Source organism: Rutidosis leptorrhynchoides, chromosome 4 (genome assembly GCF_046630445.1).
Source record: "Rutidosis leptorrhynchoides isolate AG116_Rl617_1_P2 chromosome 4, CSIRO_AGI_Rlap_v1, whole genome shotgun sequence".
Taxonomy (NCBI): Eukaryota; Viridiplantae; Streptophyta; class Magnoliopsida; order Asterales; family Asteraceae; genus Rutidosis; species Rutidosis leptorrhynchoides.
Window position 1 is genome coordinate 80,914,489 of NC_092336.1, and position 18,271 is coordinate 80,932,759.

The following is an 18,271-nucleotide window of genomic DNA, read 5'->3' on the forward strand; positions in this document are numbered from 1 at the left end:
TTAGGGAACAGACACCCTAATTGATGCGAATCCTAAAGATAGATCTATTGGGCCTAACAAACCCCATCCGGGTTACGGATGCTTTAGTACTTCGATTTTATCATGTCTGATGAGAGTCCCGGAATGATGGGGATATTCAAGACGCATTTTGTTAATGTCGATTACCAGGTGTTCACCATATGAATGAATTTTAATTTGAGGGTTACGCGTGTCATTATGTACTCGGGTTATGTGTACAATTAAATATCTGAAATCTTGTGGTTTATTAAAATGATGGAAATGAGTGTTTACGATAAACTAATGAACTCACCAACCTTTTGATTGACACTTTAAAGCATGTTTATTCTCAGGTATGAAAGAAATCTTCCGTTGTGCATTTGCTCATTTTAGAGATGTTATTTGGAGTCATTCATGACATATTTCAAAAGACGTTGCATTCGAGTTATTGAGTTCATCAAGATTATTATTAAGTCAATTATAGTTGGATATATTATGAAATGGTATGCATGCCGTCAACTTTAGATGTAATGAAAGTTTGTCTTTTTAAAAACGAATGCAATGTTTGTAAAATGTATCATATAGAGGTCAAGTACCTCGCGATGTAACCAAATGTAATGTATTCGTCCAGATGAATTAGGACGGGTTGCTTCACTCTCTCGATCCTTTCACTATATATATGTGTGTGTGTGTGTGCGCGCGCTTGTGTGTCTATGCGCGATATCGTGTGTATTTGATTTTTATATATATGTTCTTTCCTTCAGCACCAATAGCATATCACAATGAGGTAGGAAGGTCACGCGTTATTTCAAGATATAATTTTTCTTTTTTTGTAAAAAAAGAATAAAATATTTTCAAAATATATAATAATAATAATAATTATAGTGAATATTCACATCAGCATGATGTTCGCATGACATCATCATCCAGTAGTGTTTACTTACTCTATGTTTTATTAGTAGATGTTATAATAATTACGTGTCGGATTTTCGTGTATATTCTTCTGGACGTGCAATTTTTCAGTTTTGTAAAAAGTAAAAAATATACTCGATGATAAGTTAATTTATTTGTGGATAGTAAATTATTTTTTCTCTATTTGTGTATGCTCCTTTGTTTTTCTTATTCTATTTTCGAGAAAAAAAATTATGTTATAAGAATTTTGTTTTTTTATAAAAAATATCTAAACTATTTTTGTCTATTAATCGCATACAATATGGATTAATGTTAAAATTGAACTCCTAATAAAAAAACCTTCTTCTTAAGAAATAGTGGACCCAAAAGGACATGTAGATAAAAAAACAGCAATAAACTAATAAATAAACAATAAACTATAAATAAACCGTAACATAAGGATTTTACGTAGTTATATGCCAGCTTCAATCACATTAGGAAGGGTTTAGTTCAAGGAGACTACATGATTTTCATCTATACCTGTAGTCTACAGGATTTTCAAGTACATGATTATATAAGGAGACTAAATTGCCTCACTCATCACTCTAGCTATGTCTGATCCTACCACCGACATGTCAACGATCTTCGGAACAGAGTTTTCATCTATCACTGATTTTCCTTCACAGCATTTAGAAAATCCCGACAGACGCCCTCATAGACTATTCATCAAGGCTTCAGGTGATAGCGCAGTCCCAACCTTGAAATCTATACCATTCAAATTTCTGCTTTCACGTTGGTACACTGATCATCCTCATAGCTATTAATTTCACGAACACCTCTTCTCATCCTAAACACGTTCTTACTATACGAGTAAGAAAATAAACTACTGCTACTCGAGAAGAATCTGGTTCGTACTACCTTTCAATCGTAAATATATTTGTTAATGAAGATTAAATCAGGTACCCAATTCCCTAATGTTATCTGGAATCGATGCACTAATCTTGCAAAATTGGAGAACCACGTCGCACAATCATCTCCACAACTCCCACTAGTTGTTTAACTTCAATTAGTCGTATAATTCCCACTAGCTCGATACTTTCGTCGATTACGAAACTCCCACCTAGTTCCCGACACACTCAATAATAGCTAGAAAGCTCAAATCCTGAGAATTACAAGATCATCCACTCCCTTCATCGCCTAAAGATTCCTAATTGGTCATCCTGGAAAAAAAAATCGCCTAATTTGTTGAACAAACCATCAACCATATTACCCAAGCACCAGTCGAACACGTGCTATCTAACACCCTTCTAGAACCAATTTCCTTACTGAGAGAATCTCAATCTCGCCCGCATATTCCAAATACCATGGAATATCCAACCAAACACTTTCGTCAGGGTTTTTCAAAACCCGCAAGTATCCAAACTTCCCCAATAACTCCCATTGTCGACTTCCAAATAAATGTGTTCTCGTTTGTTACCTAAACGCCTATACCTAAGAGAAAACACCATCTTGAGCTCCCATAACAAATCAACATCTCTGAAAATCCAATCCGTATCGCCCGAATTTTCCTCAAGACAAATCGGCTGGCCACTCGCAACATCAAACCCGATATTCATGCAGAAACTACAGCAAGTTCGTAAAATCATATATGAAAATTCAACGGTCCGATTATCTCAAAAGTTTACCACATATAGAACTGTGTCTGTCACCTACAATCCAAATATCAAGTCGATCCGACGATTAACGAACCCGCTATGAATTTTCTTTTCCAGCTGCGTATGAACATCGAGATTTGATAGCTTAATAATTCCTTTGCACGATATCACCAATCACAAACCACAATAACAAACGGATTATTAAAGCATTAACAGTAAATGAAACGTAAATGACAAATGATTTTACGTGATTATATCTCCACTCCAATCGCATGGAAAAGAGTTTAGTTAAATTTTTCTTTATTTATATTGTGCACAGTAGGGTTCAATATAGGATAGTACATAAAAGGGAACAAAATAGCCAACCTGTTAGCCAAGACAAGCATTGCGTTTCGTGATCCCACCCTCGCAATCCGCGAGAATTAACTTTCAAACTCTCGCAACACATTCTTGCGTTCCAAGCTTGCACTTTACGATCCTGTTGCACCTTGCGATCTGCGCAATCACCTTCGCGATCCGCGAGATGATGTTTGCTCCAGATTTTCTCGTTTCTTTTTGTTCAAAATCTTCACTACTCAACACTTAGTGACATATTATTTGTACTTGTGCCTAGATTACCTAAAGATACACTATGATTTAAGATTGGTTATGTAAAGTTGCATTTAGAAATATGATAACTACAGACCCACTTAAGATCCTTCTAAAGTGATTCTAAATTTATAGTTGTTATATGAAAAGAATCGGGATGCTTGATGTGGTTTGCACCATATTGCACATAAATCACTAAACTTGTTTTTTTACGTTGATGGTCATTGTAGTTTTCAATAATTACATCATTGATAATTCTAATAACAACACAACAACAACAACAACAAAAACTCAATACCACATGGGTGGTGTATGAGGGAGGTGAGATATAGACAATCTTTTCCCTATCCGAAAATAAAAAACAAGTCATTTCTCCACCCAGAGTGAAACACTCTCAAAAGTAGAGAAAGTCATACTTCTCTCTATTCGACGGATAAAGAGATTGCTTCCGAGTGGACCTCCGACTTCTCATTAAGAACAGTTAATTCAATCCGGTCAAGTGTGAACGCTTAAGATTATAATAGAAGCTTAGAATGGTTCATTTTTGTGCTTCACACATGCTTGCATTTGTGTTTGTTTATGCATTTTAATTGGTTTGTTTTGAGGTCTATTTTATTGTAATCGGTTTGTGTTTGTTTGACAAGGTATTTGTGTGTGTCAACACAAGTAGATTGTCATATCTAATCAAAGAGAATGGTAGGATCTGTATCAATTATAATTCTCTTGAACATCATATAATATCTATCTTAATTTTATGTTATGTATTTTGGCAAAACAAAAAAAAAATCGTCAACATTTAACCGGATTTTTCTACTTATTCCGTTAAGTTTTTTTTTTTTTTTTTTTTAGAACGACAATTTTGGCATCGAATCATCTCATTTGCCACTCACACACCCGTTATGAAGAAGCTCCTCGCAACCATCGCACAAAGCGTACCCGGAATGATTTAAGTTAAGTGCTTGGCCCGCACAGAGTGAAGGATACCAGAGGCACAACTTTGAAAAAAAACTCCCCCAGAATCCGAACTTGCACCTATTTTTTCAAGAATACAAGTCCAGGACCAATTGAAGCTCTTTACCACTCAACCAATATAATAGTTCGGTGGTTATATACCCCGTTAAGTGTCATCGACATGTAGAAAAGTGTTGTTAAGTGTTACACTTAATGGGATTAACCTAATGATTACTAGTGACAGAGATCAACTCTTTGGTTATTATGGAGGTTTCGCAATGCTTCACTTTTTGATTCGACAAGGATGAAGAAAGGAGAGAGATTTTACTTAATTAGTTTGTACTCTTTTAATTGGATTACGGATAGAGGCAAAAAATAACATTAGTTGGTCCGATTGGCTTTCTAAGCCATTGTAATTGTTTTGTTTGCGCCCCTCCCTAGTGTCTCGCTAGAGAAGTGATAGCTTAATAATATTTTGTCGTTCTAAAAAAAAGTGACAGAGATCAACAGCGTAATTGATGAATACTATGGTGACTATCTACTTCGAAAATAAAAATTTAGTGACTAAGAAACCACATTGACTATATGGGTAATTTTTTCTATTAATGTATATATTCATTACAATTTGAGATTACAATTTTCATTATAAAAATTGCTTCTCTTTTCCTGGATAGGATTTGGTTATTTCAATTAAAAATGATCGTACATATCCAATTAAGGATACTTGTTTAATTCTTATGTGTCTTTGACTATAAGTGGCTTTTTACACTAAAACAAGTTGGAGTTGGTGCAAATCTTGATAACTTGTCAAATTTGCTTAACAATAAACACAAGTTCCACAACTACTTGAATATCCACTATCATTAAGAAAAGATACATCCAACAACAACAATACTCAATCTCACTAATGTGAGATATGAACGTGATTGTAAACGGCGTCCGTTGCGACGCCCCTTTTGACGTTTTAGTGACTAGTCCGTCTCGACTTCGTTGCGGTCATTACCGAATTTCTGTCTATATATCTAGGAATTGGTTTCATTAAAGGGACACAACAATTGTCATACAAATTAAAATCCCTGCTTTGTTGAATAATTTGCCTATACACAAATGTTATTCGTTTTACTGAGAAAGTGTTCATTATTCAAGAATAATTCAAAATATCAATTTCAAATTCATTCTCTTACTGTACACATAACAAGAAGTTATAAAATATGTTACACCTACTTATATGTTAGTTAATTTTTTTGAATGAAAAAAATATATATCATATAGCAAACTTTAAGAGCACACCTATACATAGAGGTGTCTTTGAATATATAAGCGACCAAAAAGCATGATCACTGAGATATATATGTGTATCATGCATCTCTATTATTTTGATGTTATATGTACATATACTAATATATCATTATTATTATATAATTATTAATTAATTAATTAATTAATTAGGAGTACTTAATACCACTCTTAATAGTTTATGTAGAATTGATATGTAGAATTGATAATTAATTAGGAGTACTTAATACCACTCTTAATAGAATTGATAGCAATACTAATGATTATCAGTTTAAACTTACACTTGCTAAACATTTTTGATAAAAATATACGAAATTAAGATACCACAGAAACCCAATAATCAATATATTTGTTTAGTTTGCCATTATATTTGATCCTCATATATAAAACTATTGGATTGGATAAATAAACTCACATTCATAAACAAAACATATATACCCTAAAATAAGTTAATTTAAATACCATAAAATTAGTATTAGTATATATTTCACTACTCTTCTAATTGCTTGAGTGCATATATTTCCCATAACAACAATATAAGCAAAATATACAATTCAGGAGTTCCAATTTAATACTACTTCCTTACATGATTACATCCTGAACATTATCAATACAAAATATATTATATTATATATTCTTACTTAATTTAACATCACACTACACCTTATTTAAGTTTAAATATAGTTTTAAAATATTCAGCATAGTAAAGTAATAGTAGTAGTAATCCTTCTTAACTTTACCTTTAATATGAAGGCCTACCATGAGCCCAACCAAATGGTTCATGGTTCATTTGTCCTCCACCATTAGGCATCAAATTCGGCTGCAAATTATACCCCTGTGGCGGCATTGGCTGATCTACCATCGCGATCCCAGGTGGAGATCCACGGCCACCACCCCCACCCATCCCACCCTGCACCACACCATCTCCTTCCTCTTCATCCTCAACAGGAAGTCTTTCGTATGTCGCGTTAGAAAATGTGGCTGCAATTACCATTACTGGCCCTGATGCAACCAACGAGCCCACAACACTCCCACCCACAACTTGACCTTGACCTCCTGCTAAATAAATGGTCAACCCAGTTGACCCAGGTGGAGCTGGACCAGGTAAAAAAGCTCCGGTTAACGATAAAATCTCGAATCGTCCTTGTAACGCCATAACTGATCCAGGTGCAGTTGGTTGTCTTAAAGTTACATTCATAACTGTCCCACTTGCACTCATAACACAAACCCCTCTTTGTCTTTTTCTACTAAAATGAGCTATACTTTCAGCTATATCAGTTCCACTTTCAACTTCCATAACGTGGCTACGAAGCGCGTTAGGGCTGTCCCTTGTTACGATTATCGGGGGTTTAGGTTTGTTTTTCGATCCAGGTGGACGGCCTCTAGGTCGTCTGTTTGATGTCTCAATCGCACCTTCTCTTGGATCATCGCTGTTGTTATCTCTATCATCTTCTTCACTTGTGTTGTTCTCGTTCATCGATATGCCTAGATCTCGCTTCTTTAGACTCAACGAACCACCCGATGATGGGTCAACTCCGGCTAGATTACCTTGTCCTGTCCACCATCGATTCGACATATATGCCCTTATTTGTATAAAGATAAATTAGTTAATACGGTCTTTAAATAATAGAGAAACAAGTGTAGATGAAAAAAAAAAAAAACTGATCTTAATCCTGAGAATAGTGAATACCCTTTGGGTACCTTTTTATAGCAACTGTTTAGTTGGCTACTTGGCTTGGAAATAGGTTTTTGTGGTTGAGGGTGTATCTAACAAAGATTATATGGTCTTTTCTCTAGTTTTTATTTTTTTAATAGGCGGAGCATCAAAGTGTAATTCAAGGAGATTGAATTTGAATCTTTGTTAGAGATTTTTGTACAGTAGTATTTATAACATAATTTAACATAAACAAATATTTCGTGCAGCTAGCGTATGCAAGATGCGTGTCATTTATTACAATTTTGTAGCTTTAAAACCTTGAGTGATCTAAGACTATATATGCATTATTTCATCTAACTTGGTAATTCATACGACCGTATACTAGTAGTTAGAGTCATGATATCCTCGTAAAAAGTATCAAGTTCAAACTTCACTAGCCGTAAACGATCACAAGATAATTAGATTAGGTCAAGCATATGTGTGTGAAAAGTATTTTCCTTCTCAGGTAACATGGACCGTAAAAATTAATTTTAACATATTACGGAGTACTAGCTATTTGGTTTTTTCGCCTTTATATGGCACAATTTTTAGTAAAAGTTGAGAGGAATAACAATTTGTATAAAAAAATTTAACATGTAAGTTGAGTAAAAAAACGCTCATGTGACTCATTCTATCGAGAAAAATAAAAACTAGAGAGTAGAGAAAGGGTCTTTGGAATTAGGGTTTGGAGTGATGTGGGATAACGTGCGCATGAGGTAGTGGGTTCACTCTTTTGTTTTCTCTCGTGTTTGTTGTAATTTAAATGAAATTTTTGTTATTCATTATGTAATAAAATAACTTATATTTAGCCGAACAAATGTTTGACTTGGATTTGTATGCAATTTGAGAGATCGATTTCACAAATTGGCTTTAACCATTGAACGAGCTGGCATGTTAGACCAAATTTTTTATTTTGATGACATCACCCTCGACTATGCCTTCTTACCTCTGGCTACTGTTTTTAAAAAACCTCATATATTTTACTCCGATTAATCTTTAATTACTCATTGTTTAAAACATACTATTCTAATATTCTAAAGTCGTCTAATTAATCAATCAATGTCGATTAATGAGTTAAAATTGGAATAGTTGATCAAAGTCGATTAAAGTAAAAAAATGATCTACATTTTAACATGAACTTAAACAAGATTTATAGAGTTTTTGAATGAAATAAATGATTTTAGACACTTAGAGCACGAGGTGTCCGTGTCGATTTTTCAGTGTCCATTTTTGACACTGAAATTGGCTGACAGTGTGTAAGGTGGAGGTGTCCACAGTGTCTATTTCAGTGTCCATTTTTTATTTTTTATTTTTTAAATTGATTTTTAAATATTGTATTTAACTAATATAATATAAAAACTAAATAATTGATTAAAATTCATAAAATAAACTATTACATTTATTAAAATTCATAAAATAAACTATTACATTTATTACATTTATTAAAATAAACTATTACATTTATTAAAATTCATAAAATAAACCATTACATTTAATAAAATTCATAAAATAAACTAGTACGTAATAAAATTCATAAGTCGTCACGAAGATCCCACAAATGTTCAACCAAATCAGATCGTATGCCTTCATGCACTTCTCTATCACGTAACTCCCTTGTTCTTCTTGCACGAGCGTCACACCTATCGATCCACGTACGTTGTATATGTTGGACGGGCTCAACTACCCAATCATTCTCAGCAAGGTTGTATCCATTGTCTTCGATAATGATGTTGTGTATCGCGATGCACGTGTACATTAGTTGTCTCATTATATTCACTTCGTAAGCTCGTGCGGGTTGCTGAAGAATATGCCAACGGCCTTGTAGGATCTCAAACGTTCTTTCAACATCTTTGCGAGCGCTCGCTTGTTTCTTTGTAAAGTAAGTACGTTTTTCGTCAACGGCACTTGAAAATCCCTTAACAAATGCCGCCCAAGTTGGGTAAATACCGTCAGCTAAATAATACCCCCTGCTATAATGAACCCCGTTTATTTGATAAGGAACGTCAGACATTTCCTCATTAAGCATTGAGTTGAACAAATCACGAGTGTTTAGTACATTAATATCGTTGTTTGAACCCGCAACACCAAAATACGCATGCTAAATCCAATTATCATACGAGACCGACCGCTTCAAGCATAATAGTTGGGTGACTGTGATCACCTCGCATATACTGTCCTCTCCACGCAACTGGACATTTTGCCCATGCCCAGTGCATACAATCTATACTACCCAACATGCCCGAAAAACCATGAATCCTTTCATGACCTTCATACAAACAGTGAATGTCGTGCAAAGTAGGCTCTCTTAGGTACACGTTATCATACAAATCAATGATACACCTACAAAAGTTGTGTAGAGATTCCCGAGCAACTCGTTCAGACATTTGAAGATACTCATCCAACGCATCCGGTGTATAACTGTATGCTAGCTGACGTAGCGCGGCTGTCATCTTCAAATGTGGGCTAATACTCCACTTACCACGTGTATCTTGTCTTCGATGAAACCATCTAAAATAATACGGCAATGGATTTGCTGAGTAGCTTAGAATATCATTCATAATCCTAAGAAAAACACATCGCCGCATTCAAAATCTTCGTTTGAAATTATCAGCCGAATATTTGCAACCCTCGTTAAAATAATCGTCCATCAAACGATCATGTGCTTCATAATGATTTCGACGTATATAATGACGTGAGTTAACTTCTTCTTCACCGGATAAATTTTCAAGTACGTTTAGTGTATAGTTTGTGAACGAGTCGCCGGAAGTACTCGAAGACGACGACATATTTTGGGAAAAAAATAAAAAAAAATTGATGAATAAAGATAAAATGTGGTGAAAGGTGAATAATGAGTGTGTGTGTGTGTGTTAAAATGATAAAATGTAGTGTTATTTATAGAGTAAAAAGAAAAAAGAAAAAAAAAATACCAAAACTAGCCGTTTACCAAAACTAGCCGTTAAACGGCTAGTTTTTTAAAATTTCAAACAATTCAGCCGTTGGAACTCACCGTCGACTTTTGGAGGCTGGAAATCGACGGCGGGATCGACGCCGTGCCGGTGTCGACCGACCGTCGATCCCGGCGTCGATTTAGGGGGGACGGTCGATTTTGTAGTGGACACCGAGTACTCTTATGTTATTGATGTCAATGTTTACGATTTTCTTCTATATTTATACATATAATTTTGATATTATTTTAATATTTATTATTTAAAGTTAATCCGATTAATTCTTGATTAATCCTCGAATTTTCAATTACTTTTTTTAAATTCTCACCCAATTAATCACCAAATAGCAATTTTGCAACCTTGCCTCTGCCCATTGTAAATTGCAAGTAGTAGAAACGAGTGAAGAGGCCCACACATTGAAGTTATTGCGGTATTGATTTGTGGTGGATTATAAAAGTTCATTAGTTTAATTGTATATGTCATATTAGATATTTGTTTAATATTAGTGTAACATTGTTTTTTCATATATGATCGATTATTTTTGTACATAACAATTACCAATCATCTTGGCAAAAAAATTACATGTGTGTTATAAATTTGTTTATTTTTGGAACATTTATTTTAACATATATTTTTTTGAACATAAAAAACTATTCTTAAAATTTATACATATACATCATTCACAATTTTATTGTTCAGTATTCATTTGTTAAAATTTACAAAATAATTGTCCTGAATGAAAAAAAAATCAGTAGAATTGGTAACAAAATTTTTTATAAGAAATAAATACATAAACATCATTTTTTCAAAAAAGAAATAATCATATCACATCAAATTTATATTAAAAATAAATTATTAAACGACAACTATCACAAGCCAATACGCCAATTGAAATAAAATGTCACATCAGGTACTAAAAATAATTTTTTTTAAAAAGGAAGTCCGAACTACTAAGCATGAAACGACACATTCACACCATTTGAAAACATAAGACGCATCCAGATGCTCACATTCAATATACAAGAAGAATGAGGCGTTCTCATCCATCTCTTACTTATAGATAGCTTTACGCCATATTTTTTTTTCCAAAACCGAATGAGAAATCAATCGTGACTTAAACATCATACTTACTAAAAAAGACAGAGACTCACTATATGTTGGTCCCGATTAACAACCGAAAGTATTGTAGATTAGTTAATACAATTCTATTGCTAATTAAAAAAGTTTTAACACAGTTAAGTATAATTAATCAAATAAAGTTAACATGAGTTCAAGTAATCTTCGACTTATTCTTTTATTGATCAACATTTCAAAAAATCACGGTTATTTTAAAGCAGTAAATAACCGGTTGATGCAGATTATATTTTGATAGCTCAGACACACAGATAGTATATACAAGTTTTTACAGACTTTGTTAATTCAAATCACACACCACCATCTAAAACATTAGTGGAGTTATCTTTTTATAGAGAACATATTAACCATGTTAATGTTCTATTATCCGCTAATTAAAATGGATGTTTGTACTTCACCCGACAACTATGTAAGGAATCATATGGTTCCTTTTCAAACTGAAGCTAATTCAGGAACACCCCAAAATGGATGAACACATTATTTGAATAAACAACTAGAATTTTGTGTTCCCAAAGCGTTGAGAAAGGGTATACACGAACTGCGGGTGTGATACACCTCTGCATTCCATTGGTTGTCTTGTAAGGTCACTTGTCAATCACTTACTGGTGTTCTTTTCTCTTCAACTTAGTCTTCGATGTCAGCTGAATATGCGTGCTTGATGTAGATAACACAAGAAACAATTATGTCCTTGATAGACATATCTTGTCTAAGTGTTTTGTGATGATTCTTCTTCTGCTAATTCTTTTATGGTTTTCTTGTAACATCTTGAATTTGGGCCTAGGTGAAATTTACCGTTTTGCCCGTTAAGAGTTTAAAGTGTATTTTAATGAAATAGTTATTTATTAAATATTTATGTAATTTTATTAGTCCGTTGGGTCTGTTTTATGACCAGGGTCCCGAAACAAGGTTTATTATTTAATTCGGACATTGTGTGGTTTACCGAATCAAATACGAAAAATATCTTTTAACAGATAAATACCCGTGTATTATCGGGAGTGAGATTAAATACCATTTTGAGACTTAAAAAGAAAAGCCACCCTTGTTTTAATGGTACAATACGTGTTTCTTTGTTTCCCCTTTCCTTTGTTTCAATCGATTAACACACACATACATACATGAAACCCTAAAAGTTCTAAATTGATGAAGATGATGAAGTAAAATTGCAAGCTTAAGGTGGTGATCTTCTTTCCCTCTCCCTCTCGTTTTTGTCACGAACCCATCACCCTCACCATGAAACCCTAGCTTTTAATTAGGAAGATGGTGATGAAAATTGGAAGTTCCATTCATGGTTTCTTGCATCTTCAACTTCCAGCAACAAGGTTTGTCTTTAAATTATGTATTTATCCTTGTTATGTTAGGATTTTGATAGAATTATAAAAGATGCAAAATTGTGCTTGAATCTTTGATTTTTGATAATGAAATTACTTGAATATGCTTGATTGGTGTAAGATAAGTTGTTGTGGTTTGTACTTGGCTCAATTTTGCAAGAAACTGAAAAAAAAAAAAATGGGGATGAACTGTGGGTGAGCAGCCCACGGCTGCTGCTACTGTTTTCCTGCTGCCGCTGCTATTTTCTTGGGCGGCTGCCGCCGCTGCGGCTGTAGCTGGCGGCCAGCGGTAGTGGTTGGTGGCCGGTGGCGGTGGTTTGCATTTTTGGTGCACGAGGTGGTTTGGTTTACCCGTTTCGACCCCGAACCGTTCGTGTTTATTTAGGAATATTTTAGTTTCGCTCATTTTAGCCTTGACCCATTTTGTGAGTTTTAGTTTGGGTCGTAATTGTGTAAGTGTGGTAATTGTGCAAATTATAATTTGGTGATCACTTGATTCGTGTATGATATTAATCTTGTTTTATGATTGCTAATTGTTATATTCTTGTATGTGCTTGTTGTGAACTTGTTAATTGGTTAAAAAAAACTGCTCAAAAGACATGAAATTGGGGGTTAAAAACCCATGTTTCTGCTGGTACTGTGCAGCCTTTTTGCGGCTACTGTTTCTGCAGCAATTTCGCAGCTGTAGCTGCTGTTTTTGCAGCCTTGTTGCTGCTATTTGCTGCTGTTTTTGCAGCCCTGTTGTGCCTATATTTTGTGGTTCATGTGTTGGTTTGTTCGCCCGTTTAACCCTTGACCCGTTTGCATAAATTGGGACTTTTAATTGGTACTAAGTTGATATTGTGTAGGATTAAATATAATTGTATGCACATGTGAGATTGTATGATTTATATATATATATATATATATATATATATATATATATATATATATATATATATATATATATATATATATATATATATATGCATATATGTGTTGATTGCCCATTTTGCCCTTGACCCACTCGTTTGGACATGTTTTTAGTATGAATATATAAGTGTGTGTATATATATATGTATATATAAGAGTGTATATATATATACATATATATATATATATATACATATAATGTATATATGTATAGTGTGTGTGTGTGTGTATATATATATATATATATATATATACTTCGTATGGTGCCGTGTACGAGACAACATGTATCGCTTGTATTGTGTTAAGTGATTTTGATATTGTAGTAAAGTTAGTAAGTGAAATACGATTTACTAACGTGTGCGTATTGTTTTTAGGTGACAAAGTGGGAATGAAGACTCAGTAACATTAGATCACTGAGTTGTGCTGGTATCAGTGAGTGGGACTATCCTTTCGGATATTGTTATATAGTGCTAAGACAGTATTGTGTCTTGTGCTATGATTAATGATATGCTCCCAGTGACCAGTGATATGTATGATTAGATTGTGCCTTTAGTCAGTGACCAGTGACTGTGATATTACGTGATTATGTGTACACTCAGTGATCCCGTCGAGGTGTTGTGTGCGACGGAAGAGGTCAACCATTCCTAGCGGGGTGTCTTGTACGATAGGAATTGGGTTGGGTTCTTGTGTTACTGATGTGGTGGTATAGTGTGAATGACGAGTGCGTCACGTCTGGAAGACTATACCAGTGTTTCAGTATTAAGAACTATCGGTAAACTCTAGCCCGATCAGCTAGTAGTTAATGGCCCGGCCAGGCCGCCGGTCCTCTTGTGATCAATTCTGTGCTAGTGACTTAGTAGCTTGTGACTTGTGACCTTAAGCTGTGCTTAGAGCTTATAGTGATATCCTATTTGATATTTCCATTCACTTAGCGGTGCGCTAATTCCCCCACAGTGTTTTGCCTTGTAGGTGTGTATTAGTGGATTTCGGTGGGTATAGCAGGGCAAATGAAGATGTTTGACACAGTGTCACTCTGATGTTTTATGTAAACGACTTTACAACATGATCTGTAATTAAGTAACACCAGTGATTTTGTGAAATATGACTATATGTGTAATTAATAGTTAATAATTGACTTCCGCTGTGTATTTCAAAAAAAAAAATAAAAAAAAATTTAAAAAATCTGAGGTGTTAAAACTTGGTATCAGAGCATAGGTTTGGCAGCATGTACACGCGAGTGTCATGTTCCCAAACCCTGAGTTGTGTCAAGCATATAAGTGGGGGAAATGGATAAGTGAATGTAGGTGCTACATGATTAGATAATGGTGGTTAGTGATAGGTACTAACGGTTTATCTACTAAGCTTTTCTGTGAGATGTTGTGATAAGACAGGTATGGAGATTGATCAAACCCTGCAAATGCCCCGTTGACCCTCTACATTGTCAAAGCTCCGTTAGATGATTTTAAGATTGATTTTAACTAGTCATGAGCATCGTGTCAAAGTATTGATGAGCATCGTGTCAAAGTATTGAGATAGATAAATTCCAAATATCCAGTGATCCAAGGAATTACGAGATTTAATGAAAAAGATAAATGAGATGGAATTGTGACAATCGGAATTGATTTCGACTACAGTTACTTCAGTGATGAGGCACTAGTGTTGAGGTGGGGTCTGGGGTGCATGTGAGATCGATGTGTTGATAGATGAGAAGATGTCTTCTTATTAATAAAGGTATGTCTTTTTTACATTGTCGTAGTTATTATTGTATTATTTGTTTGTGAACAAATGCTTGTCTGTTTTTGTAATTTGTTGTGATTAGTTGAAGTGGCCTTTTGATATGATTACTTCTTCCTTTAAGGTAGAAGTAAGTGATGGTCTGACGGTTCCAGTCACAACAGATGTGTCTGGAACTACCATTAATATGATTGGGATCTTGTTTCCTATAACTTGTTTCCAAGTATTGTGCAAATTGACTGCCATGTTCTCTGTTCTCTGTGACATCAGATAAGATTGCATGTGACATGTTTGCCATGCTCTTTGTGATTTTATTGTTATAGTTCATGTGAATTGACTGTGGCTTTTCTATTGTGTCAGTCTTGATGTAGCGTTATGCATGATATGATAAAGTTGAGTAGAACTTGTACGAAATGTATTCCCTTTCTTTTGACTAATAAGACATGCGTAGTGACCCATAAGGATCGGGATTGGATAGTAGTCCATTTGTTTTATGATGAAGGACTTGAACCCTGTGTTTTGTTGTGATATTATATATGATTTGCATGTATATAAATCGTATCTGAAATGTTGTGTGTGATATTTTCCTTGTTGTATTGCAATGTATGACTAGACTAGTTGTGCATGACCCATAGTGATGTCATAAGGAATTGTTTTCCTTTTCTTTGGATTCTGTGTAAATTTTGTGGTGACCCTTAGACAGTGAGTGTGGGTGATACTCCATGTGTTGTCCTTTTAGAAGATAGGGGAACTTTTAACCTGAACGGTGATTCTTCTATAGTCCATATTGTGAATATCAAGACAATGAAAAGAAATAGAATTGGTTGTGATCAGAGTCCCATCATGTTAGAATAACCGAAACTACCTTTCTGTGACGATGATGTTAACAATTTAATATGTACTCTCATGATATGGAATTAAACAAGAATAGTGTGAAGAGTAGACATTCTCTCCCTTAAAATAGGATAGTGTTTGATTGTTATTAGAAAGCCTTACTCTTTCCTATGATGGGCATGAGTGCAGTGCTTTATCGTGTTAGATTACCTAGTCTAGTAACTCTAAGAAGATTGTTTAGAATTAATGTTATTTATATGAATGTTCGGTTGGAGTGTGGGTGGTGATTCTAAGTGGTGCTTAGATAGAAGTTGGGAAACCCTAGACCACGGATGTGATTTATCTCAAGCATGTGTTAAGAATTGTGAAGCATGGTAAAGATTTGAAAATATGATTGAATTATATTTAGTGCATGATTGAGTAAGAATCCTTACATGTGATAATTTTGTGACTATGGTGGTTTCAAGGATCTAAATGATAATTATTGGTTTAGCAATTGTGTTGCGAAATCTGTAAATCTGAGAAATAGTTTGTAGACTATTGTGTTAATTTATAAGTGCGTTTGTAAATGATAATGAGATCTATTAGAAATAAAATCGACTTATAAGTTACTAGTGATTTTTGAAACTGAGAATTTTTGGAACTTGTTGAACATTGTCAGTATGACTAGTGCGTTGAGGGAGTTTGAAACAGGAAAATGACACTCTCAATGTTAATTGGTTATTGTGATAAATCTTTGTGTAAATTCTAATTGATGAATTTAAAGATTTAACGATTATTACAATTTTTCAGTGATAGGAGTGAATGGTATATTGTTATAACAAGGTTGAATATTTGGGTTGAAAAGTTGTAATGATATCGGCTATATTGTGCTAATTATGTTATTATGTCGATTATGAGGAACTTAGTATATCTCTCACCGAAAGAATTGATTGGGGAAAAAAAATAGAAGATAATAACTTATCATAGACAATAATTGATAAGTTTGTTAGGAATTTGATAAAGTGATCTTTGTCTCCGACACTTTGAATGGTGAGAATCTATAATTAGTGTTAGATCTGTGAATGAGAGTTGTAATATAGTTGACTAATAAGTTGAATTTAATGGTGTCATGTCGTTTAGAATAATTAAATCTGGTATTGTTAGGTAACAGTCTGTAAATAACGACATAAGGGTTGAAGACATGTTAAATGGAACTTGTGTACTAATGATATAGTGAATTATCATAAGATATTAATATATTAATGCCTAGCAGAAAAGTGTATTTTAAGTGGATGTCAGTACAATATACAATATAGGATTTCCTTAACTAAGTGACTCAAATGAAAATATGATTTGGGATAATGTATTACGTCTGGCCAACGGAAATACATTGTGGTAAATCATACAGTAGTTTCGAGAGTCGGAGGAGATGTAGCAAGTGATAGACTAGACGTGATTGATCATTTATTTTGATTTTCGGAGGATTTTGACTGAGAGTTGACGTTTCGGAGGTAACTTTAGTAGTGTCGGACACGAATTACGTGACGAATTATCGGGTGAATATCGACGTAGTTACGTAGAATTTGATAAAATTCTTAAATATCAAGTTTGAATTAGGTATTTAATTGCAGGATTCGGGTTACTTTGCTGTGATTGGTGTTTACCTAGCGTTATAATATCTAAGGAATTGGCTAAATTCCTCGTGTATAAAGTTTAGTGTTAGTTTGACCTGTGACCCGAACTTAACTAATTCTGAAATTTGGTGGAATTGAATTAGGAATAACCCCAAAATGAGATTGATTGACATAAAGTGCCGGATCTTTGACGTGAACTTAGTGTTCATAAACAAAATAGTGTGCAACTGACATCGACCAGTGATTTGGTGACATTTTCAGTTTATATTGACTTTTGACCCATGTGTACAATGTGACTTGTATGCATATAAGTAATGTGATTTTGATATGTATTGTGATCTGTTGATGTTTTGAAATGGTAATCTTATTTGGTAGATTATGTTTAACCTGGATGATGTGTTGGAAAAAAAAAATTAAATAACGGGAATTAGACCGGCGAGTTTTTTTAACTTGATAGTTGGAGTAATTAACTGAACCTAGTAACGCGTGTGATCATAAGACGTGTTCTGACTTGGTTCTTATTGTTGTGACCTGGTGTAGTGATGATAGATACCCAGAACCCGTGTTGACTATGATTGATTAAATTCCGAGGACGGAATTTCTTTAAGGGGGGTAGATTTGTAACATCTTGAATTTGGGCCTAGGTGAAATTTACCGTTTTGCCCGTTAAGAGTTTAAAGTGTATTTTAATGAA

The 18,271-nt window shown here is 34.2% G+C and overlaps 3 protein-coding genes across 3 annotated transcripts; all 3 read right to left on the reverse strand.

Annotated features, from left to right (window-relative positions):
• Positions 1–5,991: 5,991 nt before the first annotated feature.
• On the reverse strand, positions 5,992–6,954 carry LOC139839830 (AT-hook motif nuclear-localized protein 20-like). Its single transcript, XM_071829996.1, has one exon. It carries the CDS (start codon positions 6,952–6,954, stop codon positions 6,121–6,123), a length of 834 nt encoding a protein of 277 aa, XP_071686097.1. The 3' UTR covers positions 5,992–6,120.
• Positions 6,955–8,605: 1,651 nt separating this feature from the next.
• Positions 8,606–9,085, reverse strand: LOC139840765 (uncharacterized). The gene has a single exon (XM_071831011.1). It carries the CDS (start codon positions 9,083–9,085, stop codon positions 8,606–8,608), a length of 480 nt encoding a protein of 159 aa, XP_071687112.1.
• Positions 9,086–9,185: 100 nt separating this feature from the next.
• Positions 9,186–9,632, reverse strand: LOC139840766 (uncharacterized). The gene has a single exon (XM_071831012.1). It carries the CDS (start codon positions 9,630–9,632, stop codon positions 9,186–9,188), a length of 447 nt encoding a protein of 148 aa, XP_071687113.1.
• Positions 9,633–18,271: the final 8,639 nt, after the last annotated feature.